The sequence below is a fragment of the Chanos chanos genome, chromosome 3, assembly GCF_902362185.1.
Source record: "Chanos chanos chromosome 3, fChaCha1.1, whole genome shotgun sequence".
NCBI lineage: Eukaryota > Metazoa > Chordata > Actinopteri > Gonorynchiformes > Chanidae > Chanos > Chanos chanos.
The window spans coordinates 33649097-33672500 of record NC_044497.1 but is presented as its reverse complement, the minus strand read 5'-3'; the positions used below and the strand labels follow the sequence as shown (position 1 = coordinate 33672500).

General features: G+C 42.0%; 1 protein-coding gene across 1 annotated transcript; it reads left to right on the top strand.

Annotated features, from left to right (window-relative positions):
* Window positions 1–4135: 4135 nt before the first annotated feature.
* Window positions 4136–22647, top strand: LOC115806914 (PDZ domain-containing protein 4). Its single transcript, XM_030767770.1, has 8 exons — window positions 4136–4195; window positions 17101–17199; window positions 17462–17524; window positions 17812–17913; window positions 19332–19337; window positions 20466–20480; window positions 20746–22081; window positions 22163–22647. Exons 1-8 carry the CDS (start codon window positions 4136–4138, stop codon window positions 22645–22647), a joined length of 2166 nt encoding a protein of 721 aa, XP_030623630.1.
* Window positions 22648–23404: the final 757 nt, after the last annotated feature.

Below are 23404 nucleotides of genomic sequence, written 5' to 3'. Positions count from 1 at the left end.
TCTGCACATACAATGATGTGTGTATTGTCGACACTGAGAGATTAAATGTGCAGTCTGCATTCATTGCTCTCAGGTTAGAGTACTGTGAGTCCAGTTTATGAAGCAATGAACACAGACAGGACACTCCAGAGCTGATGTATTTCTAAGCTGCCTGCATTGTCTCAGATTCACTTCAGTTCTCTATTGTGTGTTATACTCGAAGATCTGTCCAAAACCTTCACTGCAGTGTTCCTTCACAGTCAGAGCTGGAGGCAATGGTATCTTTCTGTGGCCAGAGAGGTGAAAATCACCACCTTATCAAAATCACAAACAACCCCTGCCATTTGCCTCCCCAACAATTTGCCTGCCCATCAACAACCCCTCCCTCACACACTCTCTCTCTCTTTTTCTCTCTCTCTCTTTCCCTCTCTAATTACATTACAGGTCTTGGCTCCTCTCCAGATCTGATCAAACCTCCCACCTGTTACCGAAATGCCTTTTCTTCCCCGAGAGGAGAGAGATGGTAGGGATTCTTTCTTTTCTCTCTGCAGCAACAAATCTCTCATTCTCAGAGCTTCTTTCTTTCGCCCTGATGTAAATCACCTGCAATCCTTCAAGCCATTCTGTGAGATGAAAAAAAAAAATCCTCGAGTTTTATTGGGATTAAAATGGATTTTTGTTTATATTGACATGGATTTTTTTTTCACTTTCATGGAAATTTGTCATCATTTCATGGTTTTTTTTTTGGCATGGGTTTATCATAAGCTTCAAAATACATGAAGAATGAGTTGTATCATCACCCACTGACACACTTATGAGCAAAAACATTACTCTTCCACCTGTATTTTACAAATATGTGTTGAGGAGAATGGGAGAGAGAGAGAGAGAGAGAGAGAGAGAGAGAGAGAGAGAAGGGAGCAGAACAGCAAATAAGATGGCCAAGGAGTATGTGGGAGTGAGCAATAACCCCTGTAAACGATAGTGAGAGAGGGAGTGGGAGAGAGAGGGAGAGAGAGAGAGAGTGGGAAGGAGGGAACAAGTGAAGTGTTGGACGTTGTTGGTTTTTTCTTAAAGGCTGTATGTGGGGTGGGGACAAACACTGGTGTGTGGTTTGTGCCGTGGGTGCGTTCAGTGAAGGGCAGAGCCTCCCCTCTGAACGCGGGGTGTTAATGTCTTTGTGTTCCTGCGCTGCAGTGGGGGAGCACTTTCACCGCCGTGCGTGAGGGGACCAGACGGAAGGATTCTCCAGTCATCAACCTGGGATTACTGCTTTTCTTTCAACGGTAGAACAGACATTTTTAAACCTGTCTGGATTAACACAAACAGGATTAACAGAGGAGGTTTTCTCTCTGTCTCTGTCTCACTCAATGAGGATTTTACAAATTCAGTATATCAACAAGGATCTGCTTAAACACTGAACACTCAAGAAACAATCAGCTTTTTAGGGGAAGAAAATAGAGAGGGAGTGGAAAGACACTTGTATCACTCTTTCATTCACTCTGTCTGTAGTTACATCAGTTTTGTGTGTTTTTCTCTCTCTCTGTGTGTGTGTGTGTTTCTGACAATTTTTGGATGTTTTATAGTGTTTTGAGACCTGAGACCCTCCACTTGTTCACTGCCACACCTTTCCCGTCATCTGTCTCTTTTTCTCTCCACATGTCTGACTCTTATACAGGTGTTACTGTAGTGTGCAGGTAAGGGACCACAAATGTTCATTTATTTAATGTACATATTATAATTACATTTCACCACACTTTGATATGAAAAATGCTGATGTGTAAGAGTGTTTGAATTAAGAAATATGCACTATATCAGAATGATATAGTTCACAAAGACAAAACACACTACACAGCACAACTGAAACAGCACAACACGGAAGCTTGTCTTTTATAAGACGCGTTAGCTAATCTCTCCCTCTCACAGATATCTGGTTTGAATGATTTGGTTTTATAGCTCGCTGAAACTCACAGGCTACAAAGTGATATTTTATTGAATTAGACATTGACTTCTTTGCATCTTAATGTAAGTAATTTACAAAAAAAAAAGGTTACAAAAAAAGAAGAGCAATTAATGTCTCTTATCTCTATTGAAGTGGTTTTTAATTTAATTAACGTTGTTTAAGATCATTCTGACCAATGAAGACCAAAAAAGATTGACAATTAACCTTAAAGGCATGTAGGGAATGTTTTCATTTATGCTTTTTTTGTTTTTTTTTCTTAATGTAATATTCTGCAAAGCTTTTGGCAGAAACGTTTAAGAAAGCTTATTCAAACCTCACGCCTAATTCTGTCCGTGAACATTGACATTGACAAACCACTGTTTGCGGTGCATGAAGACAAATACATACAGGCAAACCTCACATGCACATCCCAACATTGGTTTAAGCAGTGAAATGGGTTTGGCCACGAGCGGCTGTGACAGGTACACGCGCATCCAGTCAGAGACACAGACATATGTTTTGTGTTAGTGAGAATTGTCTGCTATTTGACAGTCTCTAGTATGCGTGTGCAAGTATGCGTGATATTGAGTTTTCCTGTAGACTGCTTCCTAAACAAACTGTCTGGCAAGACTACGCAGCACTCCATGATTCATCCTCTGACTTCTCCATTCTTTCAGGGAGAAAGAGTGGAAGGGAAGAGGAGGGAGAGATTTAAATAACCTCAGGCAAGCTGAGACTCCGTGGTAGACCGTAGACTTTCTCTCTCATGTTTCTCAGTGCGTTAGACGATTAAAACTGAGGACAATGCACCACGTGGCAAAGTGATGACTGTAGATTTACATCTTTCATTTCTTGATATTTAGGGTACTTGACAAGTGAGACAGACACACACATACACAGACAGAGAGAGAGAGAGAGAGAGAGAGAGTATCCATGAGTGAATTATCCATGAGGGCATTATAATTTTGGTAAATCGCGCTCTAAATTCTGAGAGTGACTAACTAGAGCTATCAAGGACAATTTTTAGGATGAACAGTGAAGACCCGGGCATTTTTTTGATAGAACAGCAGTGGAAATGAAACCCTGAGGATTCCTGGAGGGAGTCATTTTGTGGATTCGAAGAGGAGGGCAAGAAAGCAAGAGAACAGCGTGGGCGAGAATCATTACTTTCTCTACGGGGAAAAACAACAGCCTCCTCTCTGAGTAAAAACTGACAGGGAAAAAAAGACTGATGTATACATATTATATTATCTGATGTATAAAAAAATCACTAAGGGCAGTTTGAAGAATGGTTTAAGATGCCATCCCATCAAAATGCTCTCTTTAAAATTATTGAGAAAATTCTCAGTTGGAAAGAACCCATTAACAGGATATTTAAACCGTCATGGAACCATTTCTCTCAAAAACACTCAGCTCATTAAGAGACTTGGAGAAGTCTTTTTCTGTATTAAATCCTGAGACATAATGAAGTGTCCTTGACAGCATTAAACTTTAGGCACAAGCACAAGAGGCTTCAAAGCACACTAATAAAATATCTTATGTCCATTTATCCACACATCACCAACACACACACGCACACACCCACAGATACACATGCACACGCACACATACACACGCACTTTCACACATACACACACACACACACACATACACACACATGCACAGAGGACATGATGGAGGCAGAGACAGACGGATACATATCCTTTATCTTCCCGCTGCCTGTGGTGAATTTAACTTAACGTAGATATCCTTTTGGGATTTTGAAAAATATTACCACAGAGCTGAGTATGGCCTTTCAATGCTGAGAATTTGCGACCTGAGCCCAGATTTCCTTTAGAGGCCTGCGGGGTGAGTGTAAGCGTTAAGCTGGATCTACACTGCCACCAGAACAGTGTAGCACACACATGGGACTCTGAAAACCATCACTGGTTTGTCCATCTGGAATTGTGAGCGGATTTTTTGGTGTTCTGTTTTTCGGGAGTTTTCCATTGAGATAACATTTATTTTAAGAGGACCCTTTATCATACTGTCTGAGCTCAGACTCTCTCTGAGAAAGAAGAGAGAGAGCGAGAGAGCGAGAGAGCGAGAGAGAGAGAGAGAGAGAGAGAGAGAGAGAGAGAGAGAGAGAGAGAGAGAAAAGAAGAAGGGTAAAAGAAGGAAAAGAAGAAGCAGCAGCACTGTGTCAGACTGGGTAAGGGTCAGAGGTTAGAGGTCAAGATGGGCTGTAACATGTGCGTCGTGCAGAAGCCTGAAGACCAGTACAGAGTCATGTTCCAGGTAAGATCCCACTCCTTTTATTTGCTTGTTTGTTTTTCTTTCTTTTTTTTGTATCCTATTTCCTGTACTCTCCTCCTCTCAAACTCCTACTTAAACTGCTTCTCCCTCATTCTTTCTTTAAATTTCTTACTCTCTGAAATTCATCACACTCTCTTCTCTCTCTCTCTCTCTCTCTCTCTCTCTCTCCTTGTTGCTCTGTTCAAATCTCCCCACAGCATAAACAGAGTGTGTGTCTGTCTGCAGCAAGCTGTTTATTTTGTTTGTTTAGATTAGATCAGACCCTTGTCAGATTGACTGATGCTGTGCTTACACAGAAAACAAATCCACTTTCCACACACTGGCATAACAGCACTGCAATAAACCCACTCAACTTATCTCTCCAACATCTACCAACAGTGTACCGTCACTACACAATACAACGCCACCCACACCAACCCACCAGCTCAACATTTAAGCAACCATGTGTGGCCTGAGGATTACTGACTGTCTTTAAACACCAGACTGACTGTATTTTAGACATGTATTAAGACTGTATTTAAGACAGTAACAGACACCAGACTGACTGTGTTTAAGACAGTAACAGACACCAGACTGACTGTGTTTAAGACAGTAACAGACACCAGACTGACTGTGTTTAAGACAGTAACAGACACCAGACTGACTGTGTTTAAGACAGTAACAGACACAAGACTGACTGTATTTAAGACAGTAACAGACACCAGACTGACTGTGTTTAAGACAGTAACAGACACCAGACTGACTGTGTTTAAGACAGTAACAGACACCAGACTGACTGTATTTAAGACAGTAACAGACACCAGACTGACTGTGTTTAAGACAGTAACAGACACCAGACTGACTGTGTTTAAGACAGTAACAGACACCAGACTGACTGTGTTTAAGACAGTAACAGACACCAGACTGACTGTGTTTAAGACAGTAACAGACACCAGACTGACTGTATTTAAGACAGTAACAGACACCAGACTGACTGTATTTAAGACAGTAACAGACACAAGACTGACTGTATTTAAGACAGTAACAGACACCAGACTGACTGTGTTTAAGACAGTAACAGACACCAGACTGACTGTATTTAAGACAGTAACAGACACCAGACTGACTGTGTTTAAGACAGTAACAGACACCAGACTGATTGTATTTAAGACAGTAACAGACACCAGACTGACTGTGTTTAAGACAGTAACAGACACCAGACTGACTGTATTTAAGACAGTAACAGACACAAGACTGACTGTATTTAAAACATTAACAGACACCAGACTGGCTGTATTTAAAACATTAACAGACACCAGACTGACTGTATTTAAAACATTAACAGACACAAGACTGACTGATTTTGAGACATTAATAGACACGAGACTGACTGTATTTAAGACTTTAACAAAGCCAAGACTGACTGTATTTAAGACAGTAACAGACATGAGAGTGACTTATAGTGCTTCTTAGCAACGTCAGCACCACTCATTGTCCCTACCACTCTATGAAAGCACTGAGACAAGGGGGCAACAACACCAACTACTACTACTGACAATAACAACAACAACAACAACAACAATAATAATAATGATGATGATGATGATAATAATAATAATAATAATAATAATAATAATAATAATAATGATAATAATAATAATAATAATAATAGTGTTGTTGATAATTGAGAGTTAACTCTAAGTTGACTGAGTGAGGTTTGCGGTTGTTGTATGGAGGCATGGAATGTTTCATTATCCAAAGTGACAATTTATCATAGTTATCGAACCCATTAGCAAAGCAATCAAAAACAGAACACGCATCAGCCACTATTGCAGAGGGAATCAGCGAGGTTGTAGCAGATGTAATTATACTGATAATGATGATGGACAGCTGAAGTCTACAGAGCACACCCACACAACCATGCTACTGCTAAATTAACATACGTTATTGATCACACACAGGTTAGAACATTCATCATGCATAATGTTTACAAAGCCCAGTGGCTTTGTTTTCATATAGCTTTTTGTTTTCATATAACTCATATTTTACACTCTAAACTATTCAACAATGAGTCAACTAGGGACGGACTGTCAGCAATGTGACATGAGCACTGGGAAATGATTTGTTTGATTTTTGTGTGTTCTAGCAGTGTGTTCACTCCTGAAAGAACAATGTACCATGACTGCAGAACAATGAAGAACAATGTAACACAACTGTTTCACACTTCACAGTGAGTGAGTGAGTGAGAGAGAGAGAGAGAGAGAGAGAATGCTAGACAAATGCAGGAAAGTGATGCAAGGATATAGAGAAAGACAGATAGAGAAGTCTGTGTGTGTGTGTGTGTGTGTGTGTGTGCGCCCGCGCCAGTGTGTGCGTGTGTGAGTGTACAACTGTGTGTAGTGAAAAAGAGAGGTACAAGAGGGAAGGAGGTTGGAGTTTCTGCTGTTACAATTTTAGCTGCAGAGTGTGTGATCTGTGAGAGGGAGAAAGAATATGTGATCTGTCTATGTCTGTGAGAGAGAGATTCAGAGTGTGTCTGTGAGAACTATGACTGTCACGATTAAGTTATCTTTCTCTAAGAAGACCCTGTAACAGCCAGAGACCCTCTGTTATCAGTTCATTTAAAGCCAGCTTTGCATGTTCACACCAGTGTGAAATATAGCTGCTGAAGCTGCTCAGCTCTATGGTTTGACTGAGTGTGAACAGGACTGATGGTCGGGGAGCCGGTGGGTTTCATAACTATCACCCGATCTCTGAAATCTAGCCAAACACACACACACACACACACATACACACAGAGAGAGGGAGAGAGTGGCCCTGAGGATAGATGTTGGAAAAAAAAGTAGGGAAAAGAAAGGAGGAGGGGTGTGGAGATGGAGAGAGGTGTTTATCGGCCGTTTGCCTGCAGACGACTGCAGTAATTGATTTCTGCGCTCCACGGAGCAGGGATGAATGAAAGGGTCTTGAACAGACCAAGAGGGGGTAGTCTGAGAGAACGCCTGACTATAAATCCAGCTGAGATCTCTCATTGGGGAGGGACATGGTTTGAATCAGGTGTGGATTTTCAATATCTCTCATGATGGCTTTGCTCAGAGAACTATTCATCAGGCAACTCCTGTCAAAACAACATATAGCTGAAACTCATTGTTATAGAAAGCCACAGGTCCCACTCAAACCACCCCTTACTCAATCACTCCGTAGTGAACAAGCACTCATTGGTTTCATCAATGAACAGGTTTGATAATATGTAACATCAAGTTTCATCTTGTTTCTGTCATTTTCTCCTAACAGTTAACAGTGGTCTAGGATCCCATCCACAGTGGATGAGGTCATTTTAAGAGTATTAAGGCATAATCTCAGCTCTCAGTAGTCAACTGGTTTTAGTAATGCTACATTTTATCATTGGCTGCATTGGTTGTGGAACTTTCCTTATGACATCACAGTTCCATCTTATCCTCATATCACTCTAGGTGTGCAGAGTACTAATGACATATTAAACCTTATACCATCATTTTCTGCTCCACTGAAACACATTAGAAAGGGGGGAAAAACACACTCTTAGTTTTCTCTTTCACATAATCAAGCACAGCAGTCAAGTCTCACTCTGAGAAAATATTCATTGTCGTTTTACACATTTTATGCCACTCATTATGACAGACACAGTGAGTGGAGGCAGTTGGTGCTTTGTTTGATTCGACTGCTTGTTTCATAAATGCATCTGATTCCAACTCATAATTAAGGTATTCAGTGACTTTCTGCTGTGGAGACACACAAAACACACACACACACACACACATACACACACGCAAACATAACGCACGCGCACACACACACATCACACAGTTATCTGTCTGAAAGGTGGTAGTTGATTTTGACAAGTGTAGGAGAGAGTGAGTTAACAGCGTGTGCGTGTTTGTGTGTGTTTAGTTCTGCCCTCTTTCCATCTTTCCATTTGAAGCAGTTCATTTTGTTTCCATAAGTGTGTGTTGCTGTCACAATACTCATTTATTTGTCCCAGAGGAGCAGAATGGGGAGCAGTGGGAGGTCGTGTGTTATTATGGTGAATGTGCGCATGATTCAGGAGAACAGGTACCTCAGTCTGAATGCACACCACATTAATTATCTCTTCTCTTTGTTTGGCACATCTAAAAATGAGTAAAACACATAACAAAACACATATTTTTCCAGTTTAACAAAACTATGATTAAAAGTACAATTATGTGGCCCACCAACCGATCATTATTCAAATAATACAAAGACTCTTTTCTTTGTCTTGCTGTCACTCTCTGCTGTCTAATATGATATATATATATATATATATGATATATGATATATATATGTATGTGTATATATATATATATATATATATATATATATATATATATATATATATATATCATATTAGACAGCAGAGAGCTGCGTATATACATACGGTGTGTGTATTTTTAAATATATGTACACACATACATACACACATATACACATACACACTCCATTCACACCACATTAACATCCCAAATACACCCCCCTCCACTTTGAAATTAGTGAATTAATATGAACTAATGTGTATGCGACTTTGTATGTGTGTGTGTGTGTGTGTTTGTGTGTATGAAGTGTTTGTGAGGGAGTGTGTATTTTGGATGTTAATGTGGTGTGTGTGTGTGTGTGTGTGTGTGGTGTGTATTGAGTGTCGGCTCAGGTAGGGTCTGGTTTCTCTGTGCCATCAGACTCTCTGATAGCACAGTAATCAGTCACCTACTCATATCCCTGCAGGACGTTACAGGGCTCTGGCACCGTATCAATCATTTTCTCTGACTTCCCCTTTCCCCCTCCCTCTGTCTCTACTGTAGAATGGGTCTCAGTGGGATGTTGTCACTATGGATACCGCACTCATTCAGCTAGTGTGCTGCCTTCTCACACTGGCCAGTCATGAACTTAAAAATGCTCTAAGAAAGCCATGTACACGCAAATACACACTATAGACAGTGCAAAACATAACTCTGTCATTAGACACACACTCACAAATTATTTTCCTGCTCATAATTACTGTGTGTGCCAACAGATGCCTGTGTCCCTGTGTATGTGTGTGTGTGTGTGTGTGTGTGTGTTTGTGTGTGTCAGTGTGAGTGTTTGGACCTCCTTTGCAGTATCTTATGGCCATTAGCTGCAGTATGTGAGATGATTTGTGGGGTTAGAGGTCAAGGTCAGAGGGCTTGGGTGCAGTGTGATGCAGCAGAGTTATGAAGTGACTGAGTTAATCCAATTCTTACTCATTAGAGAGAGAGAGAGACAGAGACAGAGACAGAGAGGGAGGGGGGTAGAGGGCAGGGGATGGATACAGAGCAGAAAGAAAGAGAGAAAGAATGAGAGAAAGAAAGAAAGAAAGAAAGAAAGAAAGAAAGAAAGAAAGAAAGAAAGAATTGTTTCTTCCTGCAGTCGTAGTTATTATTAATAATGATATATTATAATTATATTAATTTTATTAATAATATTATAATATTGTTATTAATTAATAATTATTAGATTATTAAGATGACTCAATCATTTGGGCCATCAAAAGAGACTGAAAGAGAGTAACAGAGAGAGAGAGAGAGAGAGAGAGAGAGAGAGAGAGAGAGAGAGAGACAGAACAGAACAGAACAGAAACAAAGACTGACTGAAGAAACACATCATTTGTCCTGGAATATCTGAGCAGAGGTCTACTTTAGAATATGCTGAATATTTCAAATAACAGAAAATCTCCCTCTCTATGGCATGTGAACAATAGAAAACCAATTACAAGATACATATAAGTCAATTTGCTGCAGAAAGGGGTCCTTAAATGCAGGGCTTCAGGGAGAGGTGAGATTATTAATATAAAATCATTATATTCAGGTCTTATCAGGCTCTCCAGTCTTCCACTGCAGTGAGAGCTTTTTACCTGGAGGGAGGTGTTAGGGGAAAGAGAGAAAGAGAGAGTGACAGGAGTGCCAGTGAAAGAGGGAAGATGAGGTTAAAAAGCAAAAAATCAAAAGCATTTATGACCAGACGAACGGTAGAGAAAGAAAAACAGACTGTTCAGAGTGAGGGTGTGGTGTATTGGAAAGCGTTTTTTTCTCTGCATACTAACCCAGACACACACACACACACACACTCACACTCAGAGGCAGATGGACTGAAATTCATCTGTATGCATCTCACACTAATTTACTGATCTGCTGGTGTGTGTGTGTATGTGTGTGTGTGTGCCTGAGAGCCATAGACAGATCGTTTCAGTCAAATACATCTCACACATACACACTCAGACCAACATTGTGTGTTATCATCACCAGAATGTCTATAATACAATGCAGGTAGTTGCATCTGCTTTATTTGAGACATTATCAGAGAGAGAGAGAGAGAGAGAGAGAGAGAGAGAGAGAGACAGACAGAGAGAGGAGAGAGAAAAGAATCAATTGTGATTCAGGGCACACTTCAGTGCTGTGCATTTTAGTCATAAAGATTGTGTGTGTGTGTGTGTGCGTGTGTGTGTTACACTGAAGCTAAACATGCTGAATGAGAGTTTGAGTGGTGAGGCACAACTGAGTAAACACAACCACAATCTCTCCATTATCATTCACATCCATTACCCTCTCTACCCTATGTACTTTACACACATCCTTCTGCTACACCCTCTGTTTTCCTTCATCGCGCTCTCTCTCTCATTTTCCCCTCTTTCTCCCTTCCCCCAGTGTTTTGTCTCTCTCTAGCCCTGCCTTTCACTGTCTCACCCTCTTTGAACTCTTTGCCTTGCTTTCATCTCTCCCATCTCTCCCTCACTCACACACACACACACACACACACACACAAATATACATACACACTAGCGCCTCTTGCCCCTTGCCAGGCTGCTCCCCATATTCAAACACAAAAGGAATATTCATGTAAATCTAAATCAGTTCTCTCCACATTTCAGCTGTTACCTCTCTTTTCCTCTATGAGACTGTGGTGTTAGAGTTCCGTACGTCTGTGTGCTTAAGAGCAGTCAGCTTTAATGGCCATGTGGATTAATGAAGCGCCGAGGTAGAGACTGTACAGTGGGAAAGAGGCCAAGGCACTCCTGATTGAATAATGGGTAGTCACACTAAATTACAGTGTCAACACACACACACACTCTCTCTCTCTGCCTGCCTTGCTCTCTGGCTGCATCCTTTCTGACAGGTGAGGGTAGTGCTTCACGAGGATGATTACACTTAGTGGAGGCAATACTCTAGACACCACAAAACTCATTCTGTTACCATGGAGATGGGAGGGTGGACAGGTAGCTTTGGTGTGTGTGTGTCTGTGCGTGTGTGTGTGTGTGTGTGTGTATGTATGGGGCAGTGAAGGGATTGCAGAGGAAAGAGAATAGGATAAAGTCAGGTTAATCTCAGTCCAAGATCTGGAGAAAAAGAGTGCAGGATCTTTATTCGACACACACTTCTCTGTACCAAATGTAGCATGATTGAGACAGAAACAGAGAGAGAGCGAGAGAGGGAGAGAGAGAGAGAGAAAGAGAGAAAGAGAGCGAGAGAGGAGAAAGACGGAGAGAGAAAGGGGGGGGGCGCTAAAATGAGGAGAGTGTCTGTCGCCTGCAGGGACAGAAATCTGCTGTGCCAGCATTAGTGAAAAGAGAGACACAGTGAGGGAGGGAGAGAAAGAGAGGGAGTGGTACTAAGAGAAATATGGATGGAGAGCTTAATAAAAGGAAGGAGAGAGGAGAAATAGAGTAGGAAAAGAGCAGTGAGGAAAATGACTAAATTAATAAAAGAAAAATTAAACAGGTAAAGAAAGTTTTTGTGGTTCACCGCAGATGGGAACATCAAATGAAAGGAAAATGATCTGAATGAGATGAGTGTTAGGAAGGGTAGAAATAGGAGAGAGAGAGACAGAGAGAGAGAGGGAGAGAGAGAGAGCGACAGAGAGAGAGGGGGGGCAGAGAGGGAGAGAGAGCAGGAGAGAGGGAGAAAGGGAGAGAGAGAGAGAGAGAGAGCGGGAGAGAGGGAGAGAGAGGGAGAAAGGGAGAGAGGGTCAGGGTGAGTGTGTGCATGAGAGAGACAGAGAGAGAGAGATGGAGAGAGTTTTTTAATCCATTTATTTCTAGATATCTATGCAAATATTTTACATTTTACAAGACTTCTATATAGATTTGACATGGGTACAGTCCTATTACAAATTCACTTTTAAAAAACCTGGAGAGGAGACATTTTCTGAAGAGGTGAAAGTCTCAAGCATGGGTTGTATTATACACCCCAAAAGATCAAAAGCTGGTTCAGGCTAATAATCTTAAAGAGCTTCAATCCATGAAGAAACTCAGGCCACATTAATTCAATTGCATAAATTAACGTTCAAGCATGAAAATAGGACCCTCTCCTTGGTGTGTAAACAAAAGAAGATCAACACCAGTGAGTTAATTTGAGGTAGATAATGGCCTTTTGCCAATAAGAAAAACAAATATTAAACTGATGAGCTTTTCAAAGGCTCCGCAACGAGACGATTTTCCAGAGATGTGAAACTGGAGAGGATTTTGATTAAACAAGATGCTTGAAGCTGAATTTGACTAAAAAGTGTTTACACTAAACCATACACACTGCATATCTACTGCCTGTTCATAAGTTCATGAGCATCTACTGATAGTCAGACACTATCCCCAAAATATTCATGTGAAATGTTGGTTACTTCCACAAAATCGCCAGCCATCGTCTTCTGTCTCCGGCAAATGATCTGGTGGATCGAGTTGGCAACGTCCCAATGATCAGCTGCACTCTCTAGAAGTTAAAATAATCCCGTGTGATGTGTTCCAAATTTCCCATCACAGAAGGTGTTTGGAGACTGATCTGCCTCCAGTGTCTCGGGGAGTGTATCAGTGGCAGGGCAGTATTTGAACAATTTTTTTGAACACGGGCTGGCACAAACGCTGACAGGCTGAAGGCCACAAAAGAGCGACGGAGAAATTCTGAGACCTTTTCTCTGTGCCATCATCGGCACACTGCTTTAGAGGGCAGTTTTCAGATAAGTCGATAAATGAGCAAACTGTATAAATAAAAAGGAAAGAGAGCATCCACAAGCAGATCAGGTGCAGAAACAGAAATGAGAAACTCCTCTCCTGCTCATTATAAGTGTTAATATTTATTCCAAATGGTCTTTAGTGATATGAGGGAACGCTGAGGAGGTTATGACTCCTGGGGACTGTCTGTGTGTACTGACCACTTCCTGTATCTACTTACTTTTTCCTGGCTCCCCAGCTGCACCGGGCGAGAACATCGTACTGAGTATGTTTCAGTTGCATTCTCTTGAACTCATTACAGATTATTAGATCTGCCATCTGTGCTTCAAAATGTTGTGCTCTGTTTCCAACGCCTCCCAAAACGAGATGGGATAAATGATAATATTGGTCACATGTGAATCGTCTGTTCCTGATGCATAGTAATGTTGAATAATGTTTTTTTGTTGTTGTTGATTTTTCTCTAACAAAAATACATTGATTTTTCAGAAAAAAAACCCAGGTGTCAGGAAGGAAGTGCTGAGAGAACCGTAATTTGGGTGTGGGTTGTACCACCCCATCCATCCAAAACCTAAGCCTCTAGTGAACTCAGTCAGTTCGTTTTGGAGTTTAACACGTTTAACAATACAAATGATTGTAATCATTCTAATTCTCACCACACTGAAACAAGCCCCAAAAGAATTCTTTTTGGAACACTGAAACATTGCAGTTAAAACTGAGATAACATCTTGCCCTGAAAACAAAGTATAATCAACAAACCATTTCCATGATTTAGATGACACAGAGACCTCAAAAACTGTGTTGGTGGCACTAAGGCAGTGTAGCAACAGGGATTCGAACCCCCAGTAGCTGTGTCTCTGGCTTGGCTGGGCGTTCACACTGACAGAGTTGACAGTGTTTGCGGGTGAGAAGCCAGCAGGGAATCATCTCCCCGTTGCTGCAACAGCAGCAGCCACTGGTTGGTCAAGGGTGTTAGATTAGGGGTTGACAGATCTGAGGAGCATAGTGTGAACCTCTGTGCGTGTTACAGCTTCTCAGGAAAGTCCACCGTGATGTGGTGAAACGTAACGGTGCTTGACTCTGCACGTATCAGAGGAAACACGCAGGTGACTGTATGAGAGAGAGAGAGACGGACAGGAGTCAGACAGTGAAGGCTTGTAACACTGAGACAATGTAAAGCCCAAGGTCAGTGTCTACATTCTTACAATAGCTGTCTGCAGTCAAGGTTCTCCAGCTCAGCTTCACACACATCAGCACACTCACTGACCGTCTCTCTGTTTCTGAGCATATTGAGTAAACCTGTTCCTTTTGCATACTAAATAAACATTTCCTTTATGTTTATACTACAGAATAATGCTTTATAACTGCATGGATCTGTTGAGATGGTGTTTCCAGCTCTCCATGTCATTGCTAGGGCACTTATAGGAAACATTAATTGCAATGAGCTCCAGTAAATGTAGTCTGGTGTAAAATGTCAGCTGTTGACTGAAGAGTTTATTGGTATGGAAGAGAACACGTTTCCAGATAAACAGTCATATGATTGTGTTAGCTCCAAAACAATCAAGTATACCACTTCAAAGAGTGCTTGAGTGGGGGTGTGTCAAAATATTTTAGAAATGTAGCCCTCTCCTGCCACCCTTAATCTGGCCCAAATGTTTTGCTGTGTTATTGGGGTCACGTACAGGGCAGAAAACTCTTTAGAGAGACAGAGAGAGAGAGAGAGAGAGAGAGAGAGAGAGAGAGAGAGAGAGAGAGCGACTCTGAGTGGCTGGGGTTACTATTATGGAGATTCCTGCTGTGTAAATCTGACTACAGCATCAGATTAATTTACTAATCCCCAATTAATCCCCAATTACCTTAGTCTGACTGCAGGGAAACTTTTACTCCTTTGTTGTTTTGAAGTATACACACACACACATACGCACACACATACACACACGCGCAATTGCTTGAATTAAAGAGATCTGGAAGATAGATACCAAAAATTTGAGTACAAAGTGAAACAGATTTACAAAGACAGATAGCGAACCAAGAGTTGCTAAGAGAAGAGATCTGAAGATTTAACTGATGTCAAGTTTAAATTATAAATAGCATCATAATTTTGATTCTTGTACCAATTTTAGGTGAAACTGATTTAGACATAATCTAGTCATAATTCTAACAATAATCCCTCATAAAATGAGAAAGGGTTTATGCTCTCCTAGTTCACCTTAGAAGAGAATGTGTGTTTACAGCTTTAACAAGTGAATGGTGACACACAACACTGAGACAGACCTTTACCCATTGTAAATGATATCCATGGGTTCCATTCGTATCAGTACTGAGTCCTCTGACTCTCTCTTCTTAACCTTCCACCTAATTTCTCTCTCCTCATTTCTACGGAAAGGTCGGATTAGTACGATGCCACACGGATTTAATGAGGGCATTAAATAGTGTGGAAGACATTAATGATCAAAATATTCATGAAGGTGCCATCCTTTTGTGCCAGTGATCTCTCTCACATTTTAATGTATAAGCAGTCAAAAGGAGGCTACAGTGAAGAGGGGTGGACTAATGTTTGATTATACATATATTACCCTCCTCTGTTCACAGGCTTCAAGTGACTGAAAAGCATTTTGTTTAGATGCTGTTAAGAAGGGTTAGGAAAGGATCTTGAGTGGAAAAAAACTGAATTCTCTTCAGTGGTGCAAAGAACGTTGTGAATTTCTGCATGAAAATTTAAATTTTGACACAATGGGTCAAGTCTGAATGTGTTTTCATTTAAATGGAGAACTAGGGCCCTAGTGAATAGTAAACCTTGCTCTGCTTCTGTCTGTAGGGGGATGGTAATGCTCTCCTTCTCTCTATGTGTCTGAAGGAGAATTGTAAATGTCTTTTCTGTTTGAAGGAGAATGGTAATTCTCTTTCTTTCTTTTTTTTTCTCTGTAGGTAAACAGTAAGGCTCTTTCTCGGCTGTCTCAGGAGCAGTCTTTAGAGTCTGTGCGTTACGGGCGGGATTTGAGGCGGGGTCCCAGGTGGAAAGTGGGCGTGACAGGGGGTACCATGGTAACAGTGCAGACGGACTGTGTCGACAGCGGAACGCAGACAGATATCAGTTTTCAGCACAGAGTCACAGTTGCCAGAACCCTAAACAAGCACAATGGACCCCCCTTACCTCCCTCACCCCCACTACCACCCATTCCAGAGCCATATCTGCTCAGCCAACTGTGAGTACAGTTTGTGTGTGTGCGTGTGTGTCTGTACATGTACCTTTTCACCATGAAATTGGAATATAGAAACACAAATGTGTAAGTGTCCCAATTTGCAGATATCTCACACAAGTGTGTAGTGGACTGAGGTTTTGCGTGTATGTGTGTGTGTGTGAGGGTGAGTTCAGCTTAGACTAGAGTCTGTGTAAGCGCACAGTTTAATCACACTCAGTAAGTGCAGTCCCTAATGGTGTGTGTAAGTGGTCTGTTACATCAGTATATTATTAGTGTTGCATATCCACAGACTGTTTATATATACTGACAGTGTTTCTATTCACTCAGGCCTGTGACGGATCACGTGTACTATGATCCTACTGATTATTTTGACATCAGTCAGCACGAGGTGGACAGACAGGACGATCTGGAGTATGAGGTACGAAGAGCTGTTTTGTCTTTTAAAGAGAGACTTTCTTCCTATGAGTAAGAATCTCTCTCTCTGTGAAACCTCGCGACTTCTCCCTTCTATTCAAAACATGAAAGCTGCTTCTCTGCTCTGCAATATCCCAGTTGATCTCTAGCTCTAGAACTTCATGACTTTACCGCTGTTGTTAAACATTAAAGCTGAAATTCTGCTTTGAAACCTCATTCTGTTCTTGGCCATAATTACTTTCCTTTTACTGTGTCATCTCCGAGTGAGACTCCGTTTTTTTTTTCTGTAGGAAGTGGAGCTGTATAAGTCTCGGCATCAGGACAAACTGGGGCTGACTGTGTGTTATCGCACTGATGATGAAGAGGACCTGGGCATATATGTGGGAGAGGTGAGATGAGGACAGAGGGCACAAATAAATAAAGCATAAAAGAGTAGAGAAGAGGAGAGGACAAATGTATTACAAAGGGTTTATATGGATAATGGCCGCAGGCTTTAGTTAAATTTGTAAAAATTGCTTTGATAATGAATTTGTTGATCCAGAATGAGATTAGGCTACGCACTTTCTCTCTCTCTCATCGTGCAAGGGCTATGACCCATTCCTGCAGACCATCGTGTCAATCCTAACCTTTTTCTATTCCCTCTCTCTCAAGGTCAACCCAGACAGCATTGCCGCTAAAGATGGACGTATCCGAGAGGGGGACAGGATACTGCAGGTACGTTGTTAATGTTTGAACCATCTCCATCAGCCAGATATCAAATATATCCTTTCAGTGAGTCAACTCCCTCCGCCAAATATCAGATACACCCTCTTAATGAGCACTGGAGCATTGTTTGGGAACACCTGGAGCTGCTGTATCTCCTCTATATATCTGAGCAAAGGAACACCAAAACCCCTCAGCTACAAAAGGACTTGAGACTAAAGGCAAAAAGGTCAGCTCACTCAGCTTCACGTTTTAATGTCTAAGGGTGAAGTCTGAAGCTGTGTTTGATCCATCCATAGATAAATGGAGTAGATGTACAGGATCGTGAGGAGGCTGTGGCCATTCTGACCCGAGAAGACAGCACCAACATCTCCCTGCTCCTGGCCCGGCCCGATATAGAGGTAAAACCCGATCTGCTGACCAGAAAGCAAACATTTCATCTGATACTGATCAGCAGAATGAGACTTCATCTGGGTTTTGACCAAATAAAAACTCAATCCATTTCATCCAAAAGTTTGAGATGTGGTCTGGTCCAAACCATCCAAGTGAGACCTTATTTGCTAAAATTACTGCCTCTGTACTGAGGGCAATTTTAACTTTGATCTTTCATCCTCACTTTGTTTTATGTGAAGTGACATATTGCGACTAAATCTTTTTTTTTTTTTTTGATTATGTCATAGTTTACTTTGACGCCCAACTGAACAATCTTAAATCCCAAATTTGACTCTTTAAGTAACAGTCTAAATCTGTAATTCAGTGTATGTCACAATCTATACACATCTGCCTTTATACTGACATGCAAAGCCACACATTATTGTTAATGTGACTCTTTGAGTTCCATTATGTTTGCTCTGTATTCATAGACAGTCAGAAAACTGACTGTCTGATCTGAGCAACAGTGGCTAGTGTATGGAGTACAAAAGCCTTCCTTTTCTGCCCATTTACACACAAAACAAGACAGGAAAGGTGAACGAAGGAAAGCGTTGAAGACAGATGAGGGGATGCAGAGGGAGATGAAAAAGGAGAGAAAAAGCTGAGAGGACAGGAGCACAGTGGGGAGGAGTGTGTGTGTGTGTGTGTGTGGGTCTGTTCTGTCTAGCATTCCTTTGTTCCTTTCAAGGTCACATTTTGCGAAACAGCGCTCTCAGGACATCCCATAATACACATATCCTCGGCCAGTGAACAAGCTTGTGTAGTCATGGTTACATTTAAATAGACATGATGAGCACAGTGATTACAAGATCCACACATGCGTGAGTGGAGTTTTATCCAACAACTCATACTATGTATATGTATGTATGCAGCACGCATAAATATGCAGTGCAATGTTTATTGCGTTAACACCAAGCCAATGCTGAGAATGAGCCATTAAAACTCACAGACACACACACATACACACACATGCACATACACACACACACACACACATCCCTATCACAAAGGGAGAAGGCTGCCTGATGGTAGAGGTGAAAAGAGATGAGGCAGAGCCGGAATCCTTTGAGGGAAATTTATTAGACAAAATTGTGAGATTACTTAATTGTTGGCAGAGAGCTTTAGAATGTCTAGAAAATAACAGAGGCTTAGAGAGACAGTGAGAAACAATAGGAGGGGTAGAAAAAAACAAAAAAAAAAACAGCTGGTCATGCTGTTTAAATCAATGACCAACACACACAAAAAAATCAGAATGTGCTGTTTGGTCCAACAAGTCATTTCAGTTTAATCAGAATTGATTAGCTTTAAACCTCTCCTCTCACTACAGATTTGTTTTGTTTATGAAATTCACCACCTGTAGTCAGAACAACAACATCGGTCTCTGGAGATTGCTGTTCAGTTCATGAATAAAAATGAAACCCAACTGACATCCATGATGAAAGTGTCTCACTGAATATCAACAACATACAAACTGAGTTTTGTGAACATCATTGAGCTCAACAGGGGGTAATTTGGATCAGGTCAAATCATGATGTAAAGTCTCTCATTACTTCCACACTCAATGATTTTCTCACATCAAAGTAATGAAAATAGTGTTGTATTCTGATTAAGTACATGTGTGGCTTGACTTGAGTATAATACACCCATTGTACACTAGTCCTCTTTTTTGAGGACTTACTTGAAATAGTTGAGTCCTGCTGGCTAAGGCATTCTGAACTGTTAGTCTTCAATTCCATGTGAAATCAACATTCTTATCTTATCTCATCCTTTCTATCTACATGTAGCCCTTAAGTTGTATTGTTTTGAACTGAACTGAATGCAACAGTGACAGATTTTTTTAGACACACATAAATGCAAAGCATACACACACACACGCACAAACTTATTTACATTTAGACAAATGCCATTTGAAAACACACAGACACACACACTTTTCTCTGGTTTATTCAATACTATCTGTTGCAACCCAGAAAAAAAAAAGACAAATTAGATTTGAGTTAAATGTTAATTATATTTCATTTGGCAACTTATTACTATTCTTCCACAGATTTAAGTCTAATGATATTTTTTAATAATACACCTTTTTAATACCATACAAATAATTCATGTCTTTAGGTTTATTTTGATAAGAAAAATTCCTCTAAATTTTAAATTGATCTGGTTAAATTGTCATCATACCACAAAAGTACAACTTCAGATGAACAGTTCTTCATGATCCAGTCACATTATAAACTCTCACATGTATTAAAAATTCAAAATTATATATTTTTTTCTTTTGCCTAATCTTAAAAAAGGTGATTTAACACAAGTTTTTTATATACAATGTGAAATTGCTTAGACATAGTTTGCAACACAAATGAAAGAATGACCCTTTTCCGGCTGTCAGGGTCACCTGTGCTTAGGAGTGTGTGAGTGTGTGAGGGTGCAGATGGCATGTGTTGATGCCAGCGTGTGTATACGTGTGTATTCCCCTGAGCAGATGTTTTAGTAGGGTGCCGCTCACTGTTTAAACAGCCCTTAGAACAGATGGGTGGAAGTATCCGACTGTTAGACACCCCACAGAACTGTGTTTGGATTCACACTGCCCTCTGCTGTTCAAACCGGATATAGAATTTTCCTTAAAGATCTCAAGTTTACTGTACCTTAAACACGCACAGTTAACTGTGACTTAAACACTCTAAGTGGTGTGACTATCTTGGTTGTGTATATTGAAGACTATGAAATATTTTATAGCCGTATTAACTGATAGGTAGCTTTGATAGCCGCACTGTTTTGTCACCACTGCTCTGTCTCTCTCACAGAATGACCCTGATGACCTGGATCTGGACCTGTCGTTCGGGGCAGGGTTAGGCATGGAGCTCCTGGACAACGCCACCCACCTACCCAACCCACACCGAAGCAGAAGAGGCGGGTCTACCCTTGATGAGGTGGGCGGGGTCAGAGCTCTATGGCACACATCACTAAGCAACAGCCAGGATCTGGACAGCGGAGTGGGACGTACCGATGAAAGCACCCGTTACGAAGAGTCGTCAGAGCACGACCTGCTAGCTGATGACCCCACAAGTGCAAGCACCACCAATGCAACCAACACACCGGGCAGCATGCGAAAATTCCTCTCCACCCCTCCTCCACCTCTACATGGTCGGGAGATCCACCTCAGCAATGACTCACTCATGGGGCTTGATGCTAGTGCAGGGGGTAGTATGAGTGGTGGAGTCCAAGAGGCAAGCAGCTTGGTGGTTCCCCTACCAGGACTGACGGAGGCAGAGTTTGAGCGCTACAGGGAGCTGCTGGAGATCCGTTCCTACTATGAAAGAAATGGAAACGCCCTGCTGATGCTGGGTGGGGCTATACAAGAAGGCAGAGTTGCGGGTGGAGCATCACATGAGGGTGGAGATGAAGGTGTTGTCTCTTTGGATGAAAACTGTAACGAGAGTTTGTTAAGGCATGAGCTAGCCTTGTTGGAGGAAGAATTGCGCCACCTAGAGTTCAAGTGGCGCAGCGTCTTGCGTGCACAGAAGATGCAACAGTTACGTGAACGCTGCCTGAGGGTCTGGCCTGCTGAGGAAGAAGAGGAGGAAGAAAAGGGAGCAAAAGCTGGTGGAGGCAGCGAGCCTCACCGCCACGAGCTGTCCGACATTAACGAGCTTCCGGAGAGAGAGCGGTCGGACAAAGAGAGTACCAGCGCCTACAATACGGGAGGAGAAAGCTGTCGGAGCACGCCGCTGGCCAGTGAACGGAATCCCTCCCCTTCAGCACCTGGGGACTCCAACGGTTCGGCAACCATCCGCCCCCGCGTCCCCCGAAACAGAACCAGATCACAAAGGTTGGAAAGGGTTGAAAATATGAACCAGCCAAATTCACCTATCGCTTACAGAAAATCTGAGGAGCCAGGAAACTACAGCCCGGCGGTCAGGCTGCGCTCTCTGTCTCACACCAGTGGGGGAAGAAGAGGATCACGGGGCAACAGGGCAGACAGCCAGGAAATGAGTTTTGATGGGAGAACAAGTATGGAAGGGAGAAGGAGTGCAGAGAATAGCCCCTATCTGTCCCGCCGGCGTGGGGGGTCTCGTTTGCCGCAACGTTACCAGAGCTGCATGCAACTAAGAGCTACAGCTGCTCCAGACAGCCCAGGGCAGCAGGAGCAAAGCAACGAGGTAGCAGGAGGCTGCACAAGTATGGAGAAAAATTCCCTCAATCCTCCAATTTGCCCTCAAAATGCCCCCTTGCCCTTGCCTCAGTTGCCACCTGTGTCCCCCCGCATGGAGTGGAAGGTGAAGATCCGAAGTGATGGCTCTCGCTATGTTGCTAAGCGGCCGGTCCGAGACCGCCTCCTCAAAGCCCGTGCCATGAAGATCCGTGAGGAACGCAGTGGAACCACAACAGATGATGAGGCAGTGAGTGAGCTGAAAATGGGACGGTACTGGAGTAAGGAGGAGAGGAAACAACAGCTGTTACGGGCCCGCGAGCACAGGCGACGGAGGGAGTTTATGATCCAGAGCCGCCTAGACTTCCTGCGGGAGAAGGAACGGGAGCAAGATGCCTCATCCATTTTGGAGCTAAGCCAGAGGAAGAGCATGAAGAAACGCAGTCGCAGAATCCTGGATAACTGGATCACCATACAAGAACTGCTTGCACATGGCACACGATCTGCTGATGGCAAGAAAGTTTACAACCCTTTACTGTCTGTCACTACTGTCTAAGAAAGAGAGAGAGAGAGAGAGAGAAAGAGAGAGAGCGAGACAGAGGGAGAGAAATTGGAACAAGGGGAAGGAGTAGTTAGACAGCAGAGGGAGAGATGGGTAGAGGTGGGAGGGTGAAGTTTCAACATAACAGCATTTTAGTCATGACCTGTCTGTTACCCTCACATAACTTCACCTAAGTCAAGACAAGACACTCGGACTGAGGTGAAACATAAAGGAGATGAGATTTGTGACATTGCAAAGATAAAGTAGCAGGGAGGGCTTGTCAGAGTGTGGCAAAACACGTGTGAACTTTCCATTCTCTCTAACATTAAATGACCACTGGAGAAACTGAATGTAATTTTTCCAAATAATTCTTTCCACTGAGATAAAATCTCTGATGCCTGTATTGTCCTACGAAAAAAGAAATATAAGACTGTTAAGCAGAGATAAACTCTCTGAGTTATGTTACTGAATGTGAAAGAAGCCTTTTCTATGAGTACTTAAAAGCTCTTTTCAATGCTTTTAAGACTAACGTCTACAATGCAGGACAAATACAAAGATAACTATGCGTCACTGTGGAGACCAAAAATTCGGACTTCACCTTCCAGGCAAACAGCCTGGTTGAGACTGTGCCAACTGATGCTAACATTTCACTCATTTTATAAAGAGTTACTGAGCAAACACCGCCACTCTGAGCGAAATCATTCCACCACATCCTGCCCAAACCTAGGTAGCTGACTGAAAGATTATGTGTAAGATTCTGTGGGATTCCCAT

Excerpts from the sequence above, each read along its gene's own strand:
- LOC115806914 (XM_030767770.1), top strand. The coding sequence starts at position 4,136 with ATGGGCTGTAACATGTGCGTCGTGCAGAAGCCTGAAGACCAGTACAGA. Across the intron at positions 4,196-17,100 it reads AGTACAGAGTCATGTTCCAG|GAAGTGGAGCTGTATAAGTC; the intron begins GTAAGATCCCAC and ends TTTTTTCTGTAG. Across the intron at positions 22,082-22,162 it reads TGCTCCAGACAGCCCAGGGC|ATGCCCCCTTGCCCTTGCCT; the intron begins AGCAGGAGCAAA and ends TTTGCCCTCAAA.